Source organism: Pseudopodoces humilis, chromosome 3 (genome assembly GCF_049639895.1).
Source record: "Pseudopodoces humilis isolate 2021_Gansu_Grassland_sample_001 chromosome 3, ASM4963989v1, whole genome shotgun sequence".
Lineage (NCBI taxonomy): Eukaryota > Metazoa > Chordata > Aves > Passeriformes > Paridae > Pseudopodoces > Pseudopodoces humilis.
The window spans coordinates 18,990,061-19,006,462 of record NC_142202.1 but is presented as its reverse complement, the minus strand read 5'-3'; the positions used below and the strand labels follow the sequence as shown (position 1 = coordinate 19,006,462).

Here is a 16,402-nt window from a genome sequence, read left to right as displayed (position 1 = left end):
CATTGCTTGAACTTTGTGTGTACTGCAGGATAAAAAAATATGGGTACAAAATGGCACAGAAACCCATCCCAACAACTGGCAGTCATTGTCTTATCCATAGCCTATTCATCTGGTATATATTGTAGCATAATTCTTCTAGGAGAACTCAAAGCTAACAGCAGAAATGTTTAGATTTTCAAGCTGTTTTGAGTGTTAAACATATTAGATATCTGAGGAGACATTAGTTTGTGGCCTGATATTTATTATCACAAATGAAGGCTTACACCCAAAGTACCAAGTGGCAAAACCACAGAAGTTTGACACATGGTTATCCTGGCTTCTGAAGGCTCGACATCTGTACAGCTGTGCAGTGAGAGTCACCATCTCATTAGTGTAGTGTAAAAACATGCTGCAATGGGGTTTGGGTCCATGAAGCAGCATAATGTTCTAACCTGACACTGCTTTCTCTCTACAGAGTTCAGCTGCTTTCTGTGGAAAAATTACATCAGCGCCCTTAAATCTACAGTTGTTCTCTAGTTTCATATCAGCAGTTTCTTTCCATAATCAAACTTCTGGAAAATAATCTAAGTTTTCCTTAGGAACTGTGACATCCTGAGGTGATTATTAAAAATTTCAGAATGCTTTCCAAATACTTTTAGAATACTTGGGTGTTTATTTGTGCATTCTTGGAGTAATGTTTTGATTAAAGCACTGAAATATCTCTTGTGTATTTAAGAAAAATGTTGAATCTGTCAATATTGCTAAAGGTATTTTGAACTTCCATTTCATTTAGAGTGCATAGCCTATATGTGGAGAGTATTTCTTGCCTTTTAGAAAGCATAATACTTATATTTTTATGTATATTGAGTAGTTATTTAAGTTTTATACTGTACCTCGTCTTTCCCTTGTCCTTTTTTTTGTGCCATATGCTGAGAGGCTCTGAGAATTGCTAAAATTGCTAGCTACATATTTCGATTTTAGGCTGCTTTATTTCACAAGTTTTGTTTTTGTTGACTAGCAGTTCAAAAGATTTTGTTTGGCCCAGGCACCTCCCAGTCTCTTCTCTGGGCTGCCCTTCCCCCTTTTTCAGTAATGTTCTTCCTCTTCAAAAGCTACCAAGAACAACCTTCAGCAGCTTTTCCCAGCAGTCAGAGTGCTCACTCTGTTTTTCCCGCTCCCATGAATATCTCTGCTCAAGCAAAGCTGTGCTGCTGCCCTTCATTCCAGAGAGCATGAATCATCTCAACTTTGTATATTTCTGTACCTATCTATATAAAGCCAATAAGGATGGGGTGGTTCCAGTTTTGTTAGGCTTCAAGCCAATTCCAGAGTATGTAAAGTTTAATATTCTATGGATTGCACGCAAAGCAAGGGTTTTGTTTAATAAGAGAAGGCACAGGGTCAACTCTTCCCCATGTCTTGTGCCCCCTGTTCTAATTTCTCTTCACATTAATTGTGCTAACTTTTTTCAGCAAGGAAAGCATGAGTTGGCCTGTGGAAAAAAATGTCTTGTCCCTGCTTTTCTTCAGCCTCCTGTTAGGGAAACACCTTGGGAGTGGTGATGGAATATCCTTGTTGTGCCTGATGCCACTGTACCACAGCATCTTCTCTGCTAAAACCTGGAGGGAAGAGCTCCCACTTCTGCAACTGTGAGGCAGGTTCTCCTGGGTTCACATGCTGAGCAGAACAAAAGAGCTGGAAGCCGCTTTCTAGTGAAGATAGGGCTTTTTTTGGTCCAATTTATTTTAAAGAGAGAAATTAATTGTTTGGAGGCCATAAAAGTTTTTTGACTATCTGATGCTTCCAGAAGAAGGTGGTCTGTAGAGCTGCATCTGTTCAGAGCTGGCTCAGTAGCGGTCTCCAGGGAGGAAGGCAGAAGTCATCTGGCACAAAACACTCTGCACAACTGAAAATGACAAACTTCTCATTCTTATGAAATGAGTCCTGGCACAGTTAATATACACACAGAGCAGTCATCAGTGTTGTTCACTTCCAATCCCTGCAAATTGCTCAATGATTTCTTCAAGACTTGCTGAGGTAAGGAGTGAGAGGGCCAGGAGAAGGCTTGAGGTAGTGGAGACTCAGGATCATGTTACACAGATTGTGTCCCTGTGCTAAATAAGATGTTAAACTCGGGAGTCTAAGACCTCAGACACTGGAGACTGAACAAGTTCTTGATTAACAGATGGTGGAAGACTGTACATCTCATTTACTGCTGTTCTAAAGCAGTGGCTTCTAACCTCTTGCAGCATGTAAAACTCAAATGTTTCACCTGTTTAAGTGATCTAGCAGATACGGGCTTTTTTCTTTATCATTCTTCAGACTTTTAGCAATGGCTGATGCTTCTTAGACAAAACATTGTTTTCAAATGCATCTTTTCAATAGCTTTTCTGTTTTAAGGGTCATATTAAAAATGAAACTCCAGTCAAACTGAATACCTTCAGTGTGAAAGATCCTTGTGTTTGTGTAATGCTCCATCCCTTATTTTTGTTTAAACTTATTTTTGTTTAAATCCATGTGTTTCACCTGTTGGATACGAAACGGTTAAATGAAATATGGCACTTTCATCAAGCTTCTGGATGTGAACTCATGAGCACAAGGAGTGTTTCCAAGAGGCACTTTGGAAGGTTATTTTAGGAATACTCATAAAAATCATTATTTCTTCACAGTGCCACAGTTGCTTCAATAGCCCATTCTTTCATGCCAGTGCATGAACTTCTGGAGCATCATTTTACAGCATTTTCTTAGTGTTTCTTCACTGTGTTTTCAGTAAATGTGGTGGTGTTAATAGTGAACTGCTAACCAGGATCACACTTGCATTAAGGTTTTCATCCCACTAGGATTTCTTATAGACATAATGTTCTCAGAAGTAGCTGAATAATTAATAGAAAGCGTTCACTTACAAGATAAACTGGTTACACTTCTTATCAGAAACTCCATGCTGTAATTAAGGAATGGTTAAATATAAAACCTGCTGATGTTATGTTAATAGTTCGTAAAGTCATGTGTTGTAGGCATGTGTGATTTTAAGTAGAAGGTAACAGGGTTATTTGCCATAGTTCAATCATAAAATCTGACGTACTTAAAGATTCCACTAGCTATTTGTGAGCCCTTTATTAAGTGGATTATGAATATAATGGTGGAGATTGTGACTTAAGACCCATGGCTATTAAATCACTCTTGCTTTGAACTTTGCTTTTCTATCCTGATAAAGCAGGACATTCTCATATTGTTCAGGACAGAAAAGCTTAAGTGTTGCTTGATTCAAGCAACAAGATAGTGAAAAGCTTTCCTGATTATGCGGATTTTGCATTGACTTTCAGGTTGAGTACAGTTTATCTCAAGAGGATTTTCTGTGGTTTCTAAGTGATCCATAAATTGTGAGTTTTGTGGGCAGTGAAGCAGCCTTTTACTTAGGATACCCTATGTCCAGGGACAAGAACTGGCCTATGTCCTTTTCAGGAAGGGTGCCTGAAGTCAGGCAGCTGAATGAAAACTGGAGAGCTGAGTCCCTGAGCTGTTGGTAATTGAGCCTTTGACATACCTGCCCATAGCACCTTCCCAGTCACACCTCCCAGGGCTGCTTGGAGGCAAAGGGCAATCAAACACACACTGTCAGTCTTTCTACCATGGGGTACTGTGCATCCTCACTTATTATCCTGAGTTTCGAAAGAGGCTCACATTGCACAGTAGTGCAATATTGTGCAGTATAGTTTTGCACAAAAGGTAACAACAGTGTGGTTTTGTATATAGTGGCTTTTTAGAGGAGTGAAGTATTTGACAGTACCTGCTGAAATTTGGTACAACCTTATGAAAGAAATGCTCATTAATTAAGGAAAGACTTCATAAAATTCTGAAATGTCTGTTCATGATTAACAGAAAAAGACTGAAGATTTTTCAGAACAAGAAATTTTCTGACAAGATCCTCAGTTTAAGGATGCATTACTCAGCCCAAACAATGTATTAGACCCAAGTATAAATATACTTCCACAGTGAACATTGATCATATTGGAAGGATGATATATTGGTATTCTTGTGGATTTTTTTGTGTTAGAAAGGGACTGGTCAAGCCTTGGAAGATGCTAAATATCTTTCTGATGTTGTAGCACTGCAACCAGCAGGTCAGACCAGGATTGCCAGTGCCACTTCTGTTCTCTCCATCTGCTATGTTTTGCCTTTTTTTTTTTTTTTTTAACTACTGGAGTATTCTTTTATTTTAAATTTTGGTATCATTGTCTAGAATTAAAGAAGTGGAACAGATTTTATGTGAAGAAGATTGTTCAAGTAAGAAGGGAAATGCGTGTCTCTCTATGTCAATATTGTGCCTCCCAGACACAGGCTGTTGCCTTTGATTCTCATTCACTTCACTTGCTGCTGAAGTACATTGCTAGACTATTTGTCTCATGATGAATTAATTGCTTTTAATTTCATAGGATTGCAGTGATGAGCTCATGGACTCGGGTCCTTTATGTGAGACACTGCTGGTTCTGATGCACATTTGCAGCCAATTTGTAGGCATTTTTACACTCTGATTTAATTGTTGATCAGGTGAATGTTCAAATGACACTGGAATTTGTGAGAGGAGTCATTTCAGCTGTCAGTCTATATCCATGATGGGGAAGTTTAAAGACTGGTCCATAGAGCCCAGCTAAAACCAGGGGAGTAGGTTACTTTAATTGCAATCCCATCTAAAAGGTCAGTGATTCAGGGGAAGCAAATGCTGAACATCTTTGCCACTCCACAGAGGTGACCTGTTCAAGATCCAGCTCTAAAATAATCTGGATATAGATCAAAATATAGATTAGTGATACAGAAATTAATCTTTCCGTTTAATTCTAGGAGTCACCAAGCTCAAACCATCTATCTAGGAGGATGTAGTTTGATCAGCCATTCAGGAATACTGCATTCATTGATTTCAGTAGTGAGGCATAGAAAATGGGTTTAAAAATGTGTAAGGCTGAGAGGCAAAGACCTCTGCGCTGATCTGGTGAGTGCAGCACAGAAGCTTGGTACTGCATGAAGTCTGGTTTGGTTTTGTTTCGTGCAGTAATATGAAAACGCATTGCTTTCTGCAAGCTTTCTAGGATATTCTTGAACACATGTTGCTTAAAAACCATTAGGAAAAAAGCATTTCTGAAGCTGTGTTAGCTTATTAGAGCTTTTCAGTTGTGCAGACTGCATAGGCAGTTTGTGAAGAAGTCAGGATGCCAGACACAGAGCTGTTTGTTTTATGTAGCTGCAGAATATGATTTAAATGTGGCGTTACTGGCTGGCCCATTTTTGAAGTTGCTGCTAGTTAATCTTGCTATACACGTAATTTTCTTAAAATTTCAACAGCTCAGTCTGGGTGCATATTCTAACTTGAGTTACATGGTTTTAATTTGTTGAATAAACTCCAGTGGATGCTCTGTTAGGAATCCAATATTTACAGATATCATTTGTGTGTTACTTAATGAGGTATAACTGAAATCATCACCATGCAGTTCAGAAATAGAAGGCAACAGCTGTAATACTGAGAAGGAGATGCAGGTCACGAGTTCAAACCTTGAGATTAAAGGGATGACTTTTACCCTACTGTCTTTACTTTGTCATGCTTGCTATAAGTAGATGTCAAGGCCCTTTGGTTTATAAACCACTGAGCTTATATTTCTCTGTCTTATTTTATTTTTATTTTTAGTTAGTGAATCTGATCATTTTCCTTTGCTGATATTTAAGTCTTACTGACTTAAGTGGAAACAGGATTTCCTGTGGTGATTAAAACCACAGGTGCTAGGATTAAGGAAGGCCTTTTTTTCAGCGGCATATAGACTAAAACTGGAATGATACATAGAAGATTAGTGTGGCATCCTCAAGGCTGACAAGCAGATTTGGGAAAGCACATGAGGGGATCAAACTCCGGGAGGTGTAACCATGGGGAAACTTCTCTGGCAAAGTTTTTATGAGGACTTGAATCTTAACTGATTCAAGTCCTGGAACTGAGCTGCTGGAAGCAGAAACCTCTTTGGATGCAGCGCTGATGTGTGCAGCCTTTATGGGAAATGTGTGTGTTTTTAGGATAACGGGTTTAGGCTATTGGTGCTTCCCTAGACCCCTAACGTCTGGCTGTACTCTGTGGAGACAGGGTGCAACTTCACTGGAGAGAAGCTATTTTAGGAGTTGTTTTAGGATGTAAATGCCATGTAAAATGTGAAGAATAACCTAGCACTGAAATACAGACTAAAGTGATGTTTCTTTCCATTCTCTTTTTCCTCTTATCCATAAGAATTTTTTTCCCCTTCAGATTTTAGTCATTCTGGCTTGAGGTGTCCTGTCTAAAGTTCCAGTGTTGTTGTTGTTGTTTTTGAGATTTTTTGGTGGTCTTTGGTAACAGTTTTTTTGGGGTTAATTGCATTCTAGATGGCTTTTATTAAGCCGCAGTTTTAGACACAGACTATACGCTGCTGTGTGGACATTAAAGCTTTGTGTTCTTACTTGATGGTGGGAGATGATGCCATTCCATAAGTTCTCAGGGATGACGCATGAATGGCTTTTTGCATCAGATCCTGTTGACTTCTCTTGTGACTGTTTCCACTGAAATTATTAAATCTATTTGTAGGAATGAGAACTTTTTTTATGTATATAGGTATGTATGTATGAATACATGTAAGTACACAAAAATGTGTGTGTCTATAAATGTATATAAAAGCAGAAGTTCTTATTCCTGTTATATGTTTTATATTTGTTTTATATATATTTAAAAGAAGTTCTGGTTCACACAGATTATCTCTCTCTCTCTCTCTCTATATATATATATATCAGAAACATACCTTTGATTTGCAAGTTGACAAGAAGTTACATATGTATATATGGGTAGCAGTCTTGCGTGTCAAACAGCATGTTCTATAAAATAGCCTTTATCTTCTGGAACATGAGTGCTGCAGGAATGGGCTGTGGTTGTGTGAAATGCAATCCTGGAGCAGGGGGCCTGCTTGTGTTAGTAAGGTCAGCAGGGTTTGCTCTCAAATTCATCCAGGCGTTACAGCACACACTAATGAAATGTGCAGCACAGAGGTATGGACTTCTACTTCACTAAGGATAATAAACAGTAAAATCTAAGGTTTTATTGTAGTATATATTACAATTTTCCATTATTTGTCATCTCCTCTTTGCCTCACCTTTATTAGGTGCCACCTTGGCTCTCCAAGTTGAACCTTTATACGTGTATTTTTATAAAAAGGAGAATTCAAAAGTTTTTTTCCCTAGCACCCTGCATCAGAATGGCTGAGATTCTACACAACCACAGTTATGGCTGCAGATTTCTGTGCGTCTCACAAAGAATTAATTGTGCAATCATCCTACACTCGTCATCAGTGTGAGAATTTACAAAAGTCACCTCTTAACTTTTAAAAGTTATTCCTCTTCCAACAATGTTCTTTAGTTTATGAAATGTGACCAGCCACCTTACTTAATGACCTGGTCGTCAGCAGTTTTAGAAAGATTATTGCCTTTGTATTTTGCACAGCGCATTTGCGTATAACCAAAACAATCTAAAAAGAAACCACAAATTGTAAAATCTTGACCACGTAATTTTTAACTTAATAGGAAACATGAAACCTTAACATTTAGTGAAGTAACTTTCCAGGTGTCCCTGTTTTTCTAATAAACAGTTAGTGTTTATTAAAAAAAAAAAAAAGAATAAGTAAAAAAGACAGTATTGTATTGAATTAAAAGCACCAAAACAGATAAGTTCTGTTCTTTCCCCATATGCACGCTAAGGGCCCATTCCCACTTTCTGACTTACAAAGCTTCCACTGACAGCAGCCCCACAGGACAAGGCCATTTCATAGAGGCTCAGGGAAGAGATAAATGTCAGATGAGTTAAACTTCAGTGGCAGATAATCCCAGCAGCTTTTGAAACTAACAGGTAGTCATCAATAAAAGCTATTGTGGAATGAATAAAAGCTAAAAACCTTTGCAAGATAAAACAGAAAGTTGTAATTGGGATAATAGTCACAAAAATTAACAGTAGAATGTAGAAGTAGAATTACCTTTGTAAAAAGTAATCTTCTTGTTGAATTCTGTGGTATAAAACTTTATCCAGCTTTGTCGAGTGCCTGCAGTTTGGTTTTGCCATTTCTGACAATTTTTGATTGCCTTCTCTATGTGTTCCTCGCTTTAGCAAAGTAAAAATGACACCTGTTTGAGTCTAGTTCGCAGGACTTTGGTGGCAAAAAAAGCCTCCTTAAATGTGCCAGGGGAAGATTTTAGAACTAAAACCAGATCTATCATGATGCATATGTTCCAGGTATTTTCCATTTAGATTACATAATGGAAAATAGACGTTTATGAATATGGATGTGTATTTGAATGATATGGCTAGCAGGTAGGTGTCCCTTCCTGGAACAAACTGGAGCAGCTCAGGTGTGTGTGGTGGGCTTCTACAGTTGCTGGGGATTTAGCCCAAGTGGCCAGGACTTTTGGAATGGAGTATGCATGCTCAGGAAGTTCTGCATGGCAAAAACACCACCATGGTGACATCAGGAAGTATAAAGGAATCCAGCTTTGTTGCAGTCATAAGGCAAAATGGAGACATGCGCTTGGCTAACCTTGATGCCTTGTGTCACAATAAAAGGGTCAGAAGAGAAGAAAAGGGTTTTTCTTCTCTTCTGAAAAAGAACAAACCCAAGATTTATCTTAATTATTTTCTATTTTTTTTCTTTTATTTTTTTTTTTCCCCTAGATGGTCTAAAAGACATTGAGGAATCATTGCCAAATCAGAAGGAATCTCAGCAACTTTCAAAATCAAGTTGAACTGGTTTGCTGTCAGCCTGGCTGGATCTCTGTAAGGTTACATGGAGGGTTTCTCTGAATCTTGGACCTCCTGCAGCTCTGTGGGCAGCGTGGCCAGCTGGGCACTGAACACATGGGGGTTGGTGGCCTCCAGTGGGGCATCCCTAGGGCTTCAGGATTTGTAAAAGTCACTGCAGTTAGGGTTGGTTGGGTTTTTGTTTTTTCTCCCAGCAATAATAAACTTTCAAGGATCAAAACACTTTGTAGTCCGGCGGGTTGTGTCTACAGAACGATCCTGAGAGATGGGGGTAAGTTCCGCGCCTGAGGAGGGTGTCCAGCACTGTCCCAATCACTGCTCTGAAGCCCTTGAGGTGAGTGGTACACAGAGTCAAGTGTTACAGGGCTGTAGTTGCTGTATAAGGAATTCCTTCATGGTTTCAGCTGTAGCTTTTGGAGGAAATAATTTAATAACCCTTTTCTTTAGAAGTATTTGCGGTTGAGGTACCTCGTGTAACAGAGCTGATTCCTCAGCTGGCTAGCAGTGGAGCTGTGAGATGTAACAGCTCAAGGAACTGTCCCTTTGGTTTTGTACAGGTGTGCTGCAGAAGTGAAACCAGCTGAGTCTACATGTTGAGCTTGCTTGTTTATTTGAGTAATTTTGGAAACGTTGCCATTCCTGACACTGCAGCTGTGTTTTTGAGGTCAGTAGGAGCAGGACATTGACATGTACAGCAGTAAAAGAGTGATGTTGTGGCAGAGAGGTTTAATCTGGCCTTGCAGGAATTCATGGATTTAAGTGGAAAGCACTATTAACTCTTGCATCTTGAGGATGCAGTCTTGCTTGTGTGTAGGGCTGTACATACCCACATGCTGGTAAAGAATGAAGTTTACTTTTAGAGCCTGTGTGTGTACACATACCTGTCAAAAATATATTTTCATAGCTCCTCCATCTCTCGCAGAACGTCATCGTTGCTGGTACCCACAGCAGTCCGAGGTTAGCTCCGTGTTGGCGCAAGATTCCCCTGCAGCAGAGCCCTGCCAAGGCAAACAGTGTGTGGCAGCTCCGTGCTGCTGGGTGCCTCCATCACCCCAGCACACAGCCACAGCTGCTCAGAGGAAGCACTTTTCCTCACTGGGAAGGAAAAACTCGCGTTTAATTTGGGGACTGGCGTTCTCCAGCTTTGGAAAACATTTGAAAATTTTGCAGAAAGAAGATGGTTCCTGAGGTGTGGTCAGCTGAAGGAAGCCTTCAGTGGTGTTTGGCTGGTTTGTGTCTTACACGATTCTCAGTGTGCTTCCAGGTGCCAGTTGTGCTACCTCCTTTCTCTTGTGTGTGATTACCCACTGGCAATGGCTGAGCTGTTCTTGGGAACACCTATGGCCCTTCAAGTACCTCTTCTACATCTTTCTTCATCTCTGAAAATAGAGGGTCTTCAAAAACAGCCTTGCCCCACTTTGGATGATGTTGTTGGAAAGTTCTGGCAAGTAAAACCTGTGATAACTTAATTCAGAAGGGAATGAAGAGCTAAAATGGGTGAGAGTAAAGAAAAAAGCTACTTGATCACTTTTTAAAGTTAATATACAGTGGTGATAAATGAACTGTAAAATAAAAGCTTTATGGCAATAAGTAGAGGGATGCCTAGTAGACCGTGGAGTGATTTCCCTGGGGCAGAGTAGGGTATGGATGGAGCCTGTGATGTTTGTTGTAGCCAAAAGAGGCAGCGGAAAAATTGAATTACAGGCATAGCCAAAGCATTTGGGGCTTGAGAGTTTCTGTCAAGTGCAGATGAGGATGTATTTGCACGCTTCTGACAGGAGTGGAGACCTCGGCGAAGGAGCAAATCCTCCTCGTCTGTTGTCTCTCCCTCTTTGGCCGGTAGTACCGATTACCAAGGTATCCGGGGAACAGCGAGAATCGCCCAAAACACACTTGGAAGTGAAACTCAGGGGCAGCGCCGAGGAGCGTTCTGCGACAGAGCAGCGGGCAGAGCTGCCCCGCAGCCTTGAACAGGAACGCGTCTGAGCGGTGTCCAAGAGGCGTGTTATTCTTCCTCTAACGCCAGAGTGCTATTTGGCCCAATTACTTTAATAAAAGGTGAAAGAAGCACTAAAGCCTTTATTTAAACAAGAAGTAAAATAAAAGCCTGGCCGAACTTGCTTTTTCTTCTGGGCTCCGAGCTGCCTGTCCTCTCCTTGCCCCGGGGTGAGGCACCTCTGCAGCGGCCGGGCTGCGGCGAGTCCCCCGCCGGTGGCGCGGAGGGGAATAAATAGCCGGGCGGCGGCGCGGAGCCCTCCGCTCCCGCAGCCCCTCCACGTCACTTCGCAGCGAGCCGAGCACGTGGGGCGGGGAGATCGTATAAATCTCCCTCTCCCTGCGCGGCCGTGATGTTATCTGCTGGCACCCGTCCCCTCCGCGCAGGGAGAGCCGAGGGGCCGGGGGCGGCAGGCGGGGGGCGCCGGGCGGAGCGCTAGAGCCGCCGGGGACGGGGCCAGCCCCAGCCCCGCGGGGGAGGCCGGCGGGGGGGGGGGTGGAGAGCGGCGCTGCGCTGCGGCCAGCCCGGGGCGGCCGGCCCCGCGCCTGCGACCCGCGGGAGGCTGCCGGGGCGCGGCGGCGCTGCCTCGCCGACTGCGGCGCGGGCTTGGCGTTTCGGAAGGAGGAGGAAGAGGAGGGAGCTGGGAAGAGCTGTGCGGCGCGCAGCGGCCCGGGCGGGGGTGGGTCGGTGCATGCGGCGCGGGGCGCACGCAGCAGCCTGCGGGGCGCGGCCGGACGGGGGATCGCCGCTCGCCGCGGGCGCCGGGCGCCGCCGCGGGGCCGCCGCCTGCCGCTGCCGCTGCCGCTGCGCCCGGGCCGGGCGCGGGGGCCGGGGCTCGGCGCTGCCGGGCGCACACGTGCGCGGCTCTCGGTGCCCGCGCCGCCGCGGGGGCTGAGCGCCGCCGGGCGCGGGGCGGTGCCGCTGCCCGCCGGGAGCCGTCGGGCGCCGCGGGCGCACGGCGGGGCTCAGCGCCGCGCCGGCAGCCTCTCTCTGCCGGCTGCGGCAGCGCCCTGTGATACCCATCACTGCGCCTTCTCGCCCTCCTTTTTCTGGGTTTTTTCCTTCCCCCCCCCCCCTCCCCCCCCCCCTTCAGATTTTTGTTTTACAGCGCGCTGAGAGCAGCCTCTCTGCCATTTACTTGATTTGCAGGTTTGTTGTATCTATCTGGGGGCTTTTTTCCTTCTCCTTTTTTGCTGTCCAGCTCACTCTACCCCCCGAATTTTATCTAGTTGTAGCAACTTGCTTTTTCTTCTTTTTATTTTTTTTGGTTTTTTTCAATTATTATTATTACTGGTGTTTTTTATTTTTTTTTCACTGGCGCCTCCCGTGCGTTTTCCGATTGCGAACGGCCCTCGCAAGCCGGTTTTTAAGAGCATTTTTTCTGCAGATCTCCCCTTTGTTTGCAGAGATCCCCTTTTTAATTTTTGAATTTTTTTTTCTTGTTGTCGTTCGTTGTTTGTCACTTTTTTTTTTTTTTTTTTTTTTTGGTGGGGGGGGCGCTGTATTTAAACACTTAAAATGCACTGCTATCTCCTGAGCGTGCTCCTCACCGTGGATCTGGCCACCGTGGCTCTCAGCCTGTCTACCTGCAGCACCCTCGACATGGATCAGTTTATGCGCAAGAGGATCGAGGCAATCCGGGGCCAGATCTTGAGCAAACTGAAGCTCACCAGCCCCCCGGACGAGTACCCCGAGCCCGAGGAGGTGCCCCCGGAGGTCATCTCCATCTACAACAGCACCAGGGACCTGCTGCAGGAAAAAGCCAACCACAGAGCCGCCACTTGCGAGAGGGAGAGGAGCGACGAGGAGTATTATGCCAAAGAAGTTTACAAAATAGACATGCAGCCTTTTTACCCCGAAAGTAAGTCCTCCGTGTTTGTGCATGTGTGCGTAATTTCGCCCCCGAGGCTTAGCGGTGCTCAGCACCTTTTAATAGCACCCCCAAGCACCATAATCTGCCTTCTCTGCTCGGCTCGCTTGTCATCCTCGGCATCGCTTAGGTGAAGGCTTCTAGGGTTTAATTTAGGTGACGGGGTATCCATATGACTGGGTGGGTATGTTGGGGGAGTCACCTGTTGCCCCGGACTCGCGAGGTTTTCAGACCCCTTTGAAGTCACCCAGGAATCCCTCGGGGTGCCTCTGCAGCACCTCGTACCTGAGCAGAGCTCCCCCGCTCCCGGGATCCCCCACTCCCTCGCCAGCAGCGGCTTTAGTTCCCCGGCAGCCCCGTGTACAGCCTCCAGAAAGAGCCAATATCTTTCCACTGCTCTTGTTTCCCTTGGAGTGTCTGGAACGGGCAGGTTTCCATCTCTACATAACTGAAAAGGAGGTCTTTAAAAAAAAAAAACAACAAAAAGTCGCCAGCTCGTCTTGTCTGTGTCCCTGTAGAACATTGTCCCGCAGACTGCTGTCCACGTTGGTGCTCAGAGAGGACAGAGACGTCCTTCCTCCTCTTCCCACTTTAACTAGCCTCCCCTTTTGGTTCGTGGGCACTTTTCATTTCAGGTACAGAAAAACTTTTCCCTTCTGGGTAGCCTCGGTTCTTGGAACCTGTCTCAGCCCGTCTGCCTTTTGCTGTTTTTAACGACCTTCTGGTGATCCATGCCACGTTTTGCACAAAAAAAAAAAAAAAAAAAAAAAAAAAGAACAGAAAAAAAAAAAGGTACAAATGCTCTGTGCAGACCAAATCCACTTAGAGTGATTAATAATCATAACGATGTGCCTCTTTGTTTTGGTAGCAAAGCCTAAGTGCATAGGAAAAAAAAGAAAAAGCACCGCGCTGCCTTAAAAGAATCTAGATCATCATCATACCAGGGAAAGTGAAATACCAGAAGCAGAAAATAACTTCACCGTTCACATAACCAAACCCTAGTCCCTAGTCATTTCATTTAGCTCTCTTCCCTCCCCCACCACCTGATGCCCTATATACTTGCTCTCTGTTTCTCAAAAGCACATAGCTCTTGCTTAAATAGATAATTCAGCCATTTTGGTAACTTTATCCTAGAGTTTCTAATTGCATTTTCCTCTTATTTATTTTTAGTTTAGCAAGTTGTAGCTTTGGGGCTTGCTCTGTCTTGCATGGGATAGTCCTAGGATGCCAGCCAAGGTATCTGAACCCCGCGCTCCGTGCAGCTGCCTCCCTTTCTTCCTTTGGTCTTAAATGACAACATCAGGTACAGGACATCCTGGCAGTCAGAGCCATTTTATTATTGTAATTATGGCACCATCCTTAATAGCCATGATAAATACACTCCACCCTTATTACCCTTGGGGAAGAAATACTTTCTTTTTTAAAAAAACCCCACATATTTGGAGCCAAGTGGGTATGAGCAGAGTGGTTCAGTATAATTCATAGCTGTAGCAAGAGCACAGAAGTCATGCTTGTTTTCCACGTTGACGTACTGTATTATTTTGCTGGTGGTTTTGGTAGAAGTCAGCACTTCCTTTTGAGACCTATTAGATCGTACCCAGGGCAGAGGAGCACCTATGGGCAAAGGTTGGGAAGACCTGTAGCAGTGCCTTGGCTTGGGGAGTTGACCCTGTAGCAGAGAGTCTCTGAGAATTGTAAAGTGCATCCGTCCTGAGCACCTCTGTCCTCTGTCCTTGCCTCAGCGAACTTCAAAGCACCCATAGTCCAAACTGCAGCTGCATACTTTCCAGAAAATTAAAATCTCTGTGCTGTGTGACTTGGATGGTATTGACAATAGAGGATCTATTTTTAAAACGTTGTCAGAGGCCAGATTTGGTCTGAAGTATCGATAGAGGCTTTGGAAGAGCAAAGGAGATTGCAGGTATCTACCAACAGAGTGCATCAGACGTTTGGGATCCGAGGGTCAGCTAGCAGCAGATCCAGCACTACTGTGCGAGGGCTGTCGCTAACATCAGAGTAAGTAGGTTAACTGTTTTTCCACTGCTCTCTAGTTATGCTGGATGGAGCGAACCTTTCCAAAAAAGACAGTAAGGAAGAAATCACTCCACCATATTTTAAAGGAAGAAATTGAAAGCGCAGCTCTGGCGGCCACAGGCGCTTTCTCCTAGGCATTTCAGAGTGGATTTTTTTAACTCTGCAGTGTCTGCTGTGTTGGAAAGGCAGGAGGGAGAGGGGGATCAGTGTGAATGCACTGGAGGTCAAAAGCTGCTATAAGGCAGGCATGGGAAAGATCAGTGGTTCAGTTTTTACCACAAGTTGTTAGCATCCAGTAACTGACTATAACCCAAGTATTACAAATATGCTCTAATTATACTCATAGTCAGCAATATATCACTACAGATCGCTGATAGGTCTTCGTGGGGCATTTTGTAAAGTTCAGACTAAATATTTTTAGCAATGAGGAGATTTAAAAGGAAAACTATAAGAGATATTGTATATACCCTAAGGCATATTTTGTCTTAAATATTATCCTTGGCCAACTGTACTGTATAAATACAGTAAATATGAATAGAACTGGCAAGATGCCAATCTCCTGGGATGAATTTTAGTCAAGAAGGTATTTATGGGATATAAATAATACTGTGTCAACATTTAAAGAAGGGATCTGATTAGTTTTGAAATTATTCATATTAATCTTTTCACATGCTGTTAATTTAAGGCTCAAACTAAAGTTGTGCTAAGGTTTACTGATGGTTTACACTGAGGAAGTAAGGGGGCATCTGGCTTGAGGGTCCGGTTGAGGTTAAGGACACATCGGGATATAGGTGGAAATTAAGCAAGTCAGGGACTTGCCTGACCCAAAAGCAACAGATGTGAAAGAAGTGTCAGAAAAAATAGTACAAAGACATTTGGAAAAAACAGAAAGCTTTTGTCTGTCAAGCATGCCTTGTGCTCAGGACAGTATGCATCTGTGTGAGTCTGAATCTCTTCTAAGTCCAGGTGGCAGTCAGAATTCGAGGTTTTTTTCAGAGCAGTTTAAAGAGGAAGGTTGGATATGGTGTTCTCTGAGCACAATATCAGAGAGTTCTTGGGAATTTTTTGCCTAGGCAAAGTTACCTGAGTAAATGCTGAGTAAAACTGGTTACTGTGAATTCTGGATCACATTGGAAGCTTATTACTTCTGAGTTCTTCGTTGAATATCTAGGCCATGATACTTAAGCTAAGTGATGATTGCCACTGCACTGAAGGTAAACAGAAATTTAATGCAAACACAATTAGGGGTGGTGAATTGTAATGATAATGAAAAATGGGCAGACTTGAGAAAAACAGGCAACACATGTACCTGGAGGCGAAGTCCCATTCTGTCATCTTCATTCAAAGCAGTTTTTACCATAGCCTGTGAACTGGTTTGTAGTGACAGATTAAGGCCAATGCAGGTAAATGTTAAAGTTTTCTGCATTCCTGAAGATAGGTTTAGAAGTACTCATTAGCCTAAGAAAACACAGTTTTTTCTGGGTTTGGGCCTGGGTTTCATGAGTTTTAAGCTACCTTAGTGTGAAGGAGTCTCCCTGGGTTCTATCCTGCCCAAGCGGTTAGGATTACTCTTCTCAGGAGCTCTGTCCCATGAATATTGCTTTACATAGGCAGGCCATCATTCTGCTGAATATTTGCCCCATGAAAGACAACATTATAAGCTGGGAGGGCACAGTGACATGCTTCTACTTTATCAACAAGGACTCAATTTACCAGC

The 16,402-nt window shown here is 43.4% G+C and overlaps 1 protein-coding gene across 1 annotated transcript in view; it reads left to right on the top strand.

Moving 5' to 3' along the window:
• Positions 1 to 11,865: 11,865 nt before the first annotated feature.
• The window catches only part of TGFB2 (transforming growth factor beta 2), a 58,488-nt gene continuing 53,951 nt past the window's right edge, over positions 11,866 to 16,402 (top strand). The window contains exon 1 of the mRNA XM_005523324.3: positions 11,866 to 12,642. Within this exon, the coding sequence (XP_005523381.1) occupies positions 12,300 to 12,642 (343 nt within the window). The 5' untranslated portion in view covers positions 11,866 to 12,299. The remainder of the gene's footprint in view (positions 12,643 to 16,402) is intronic.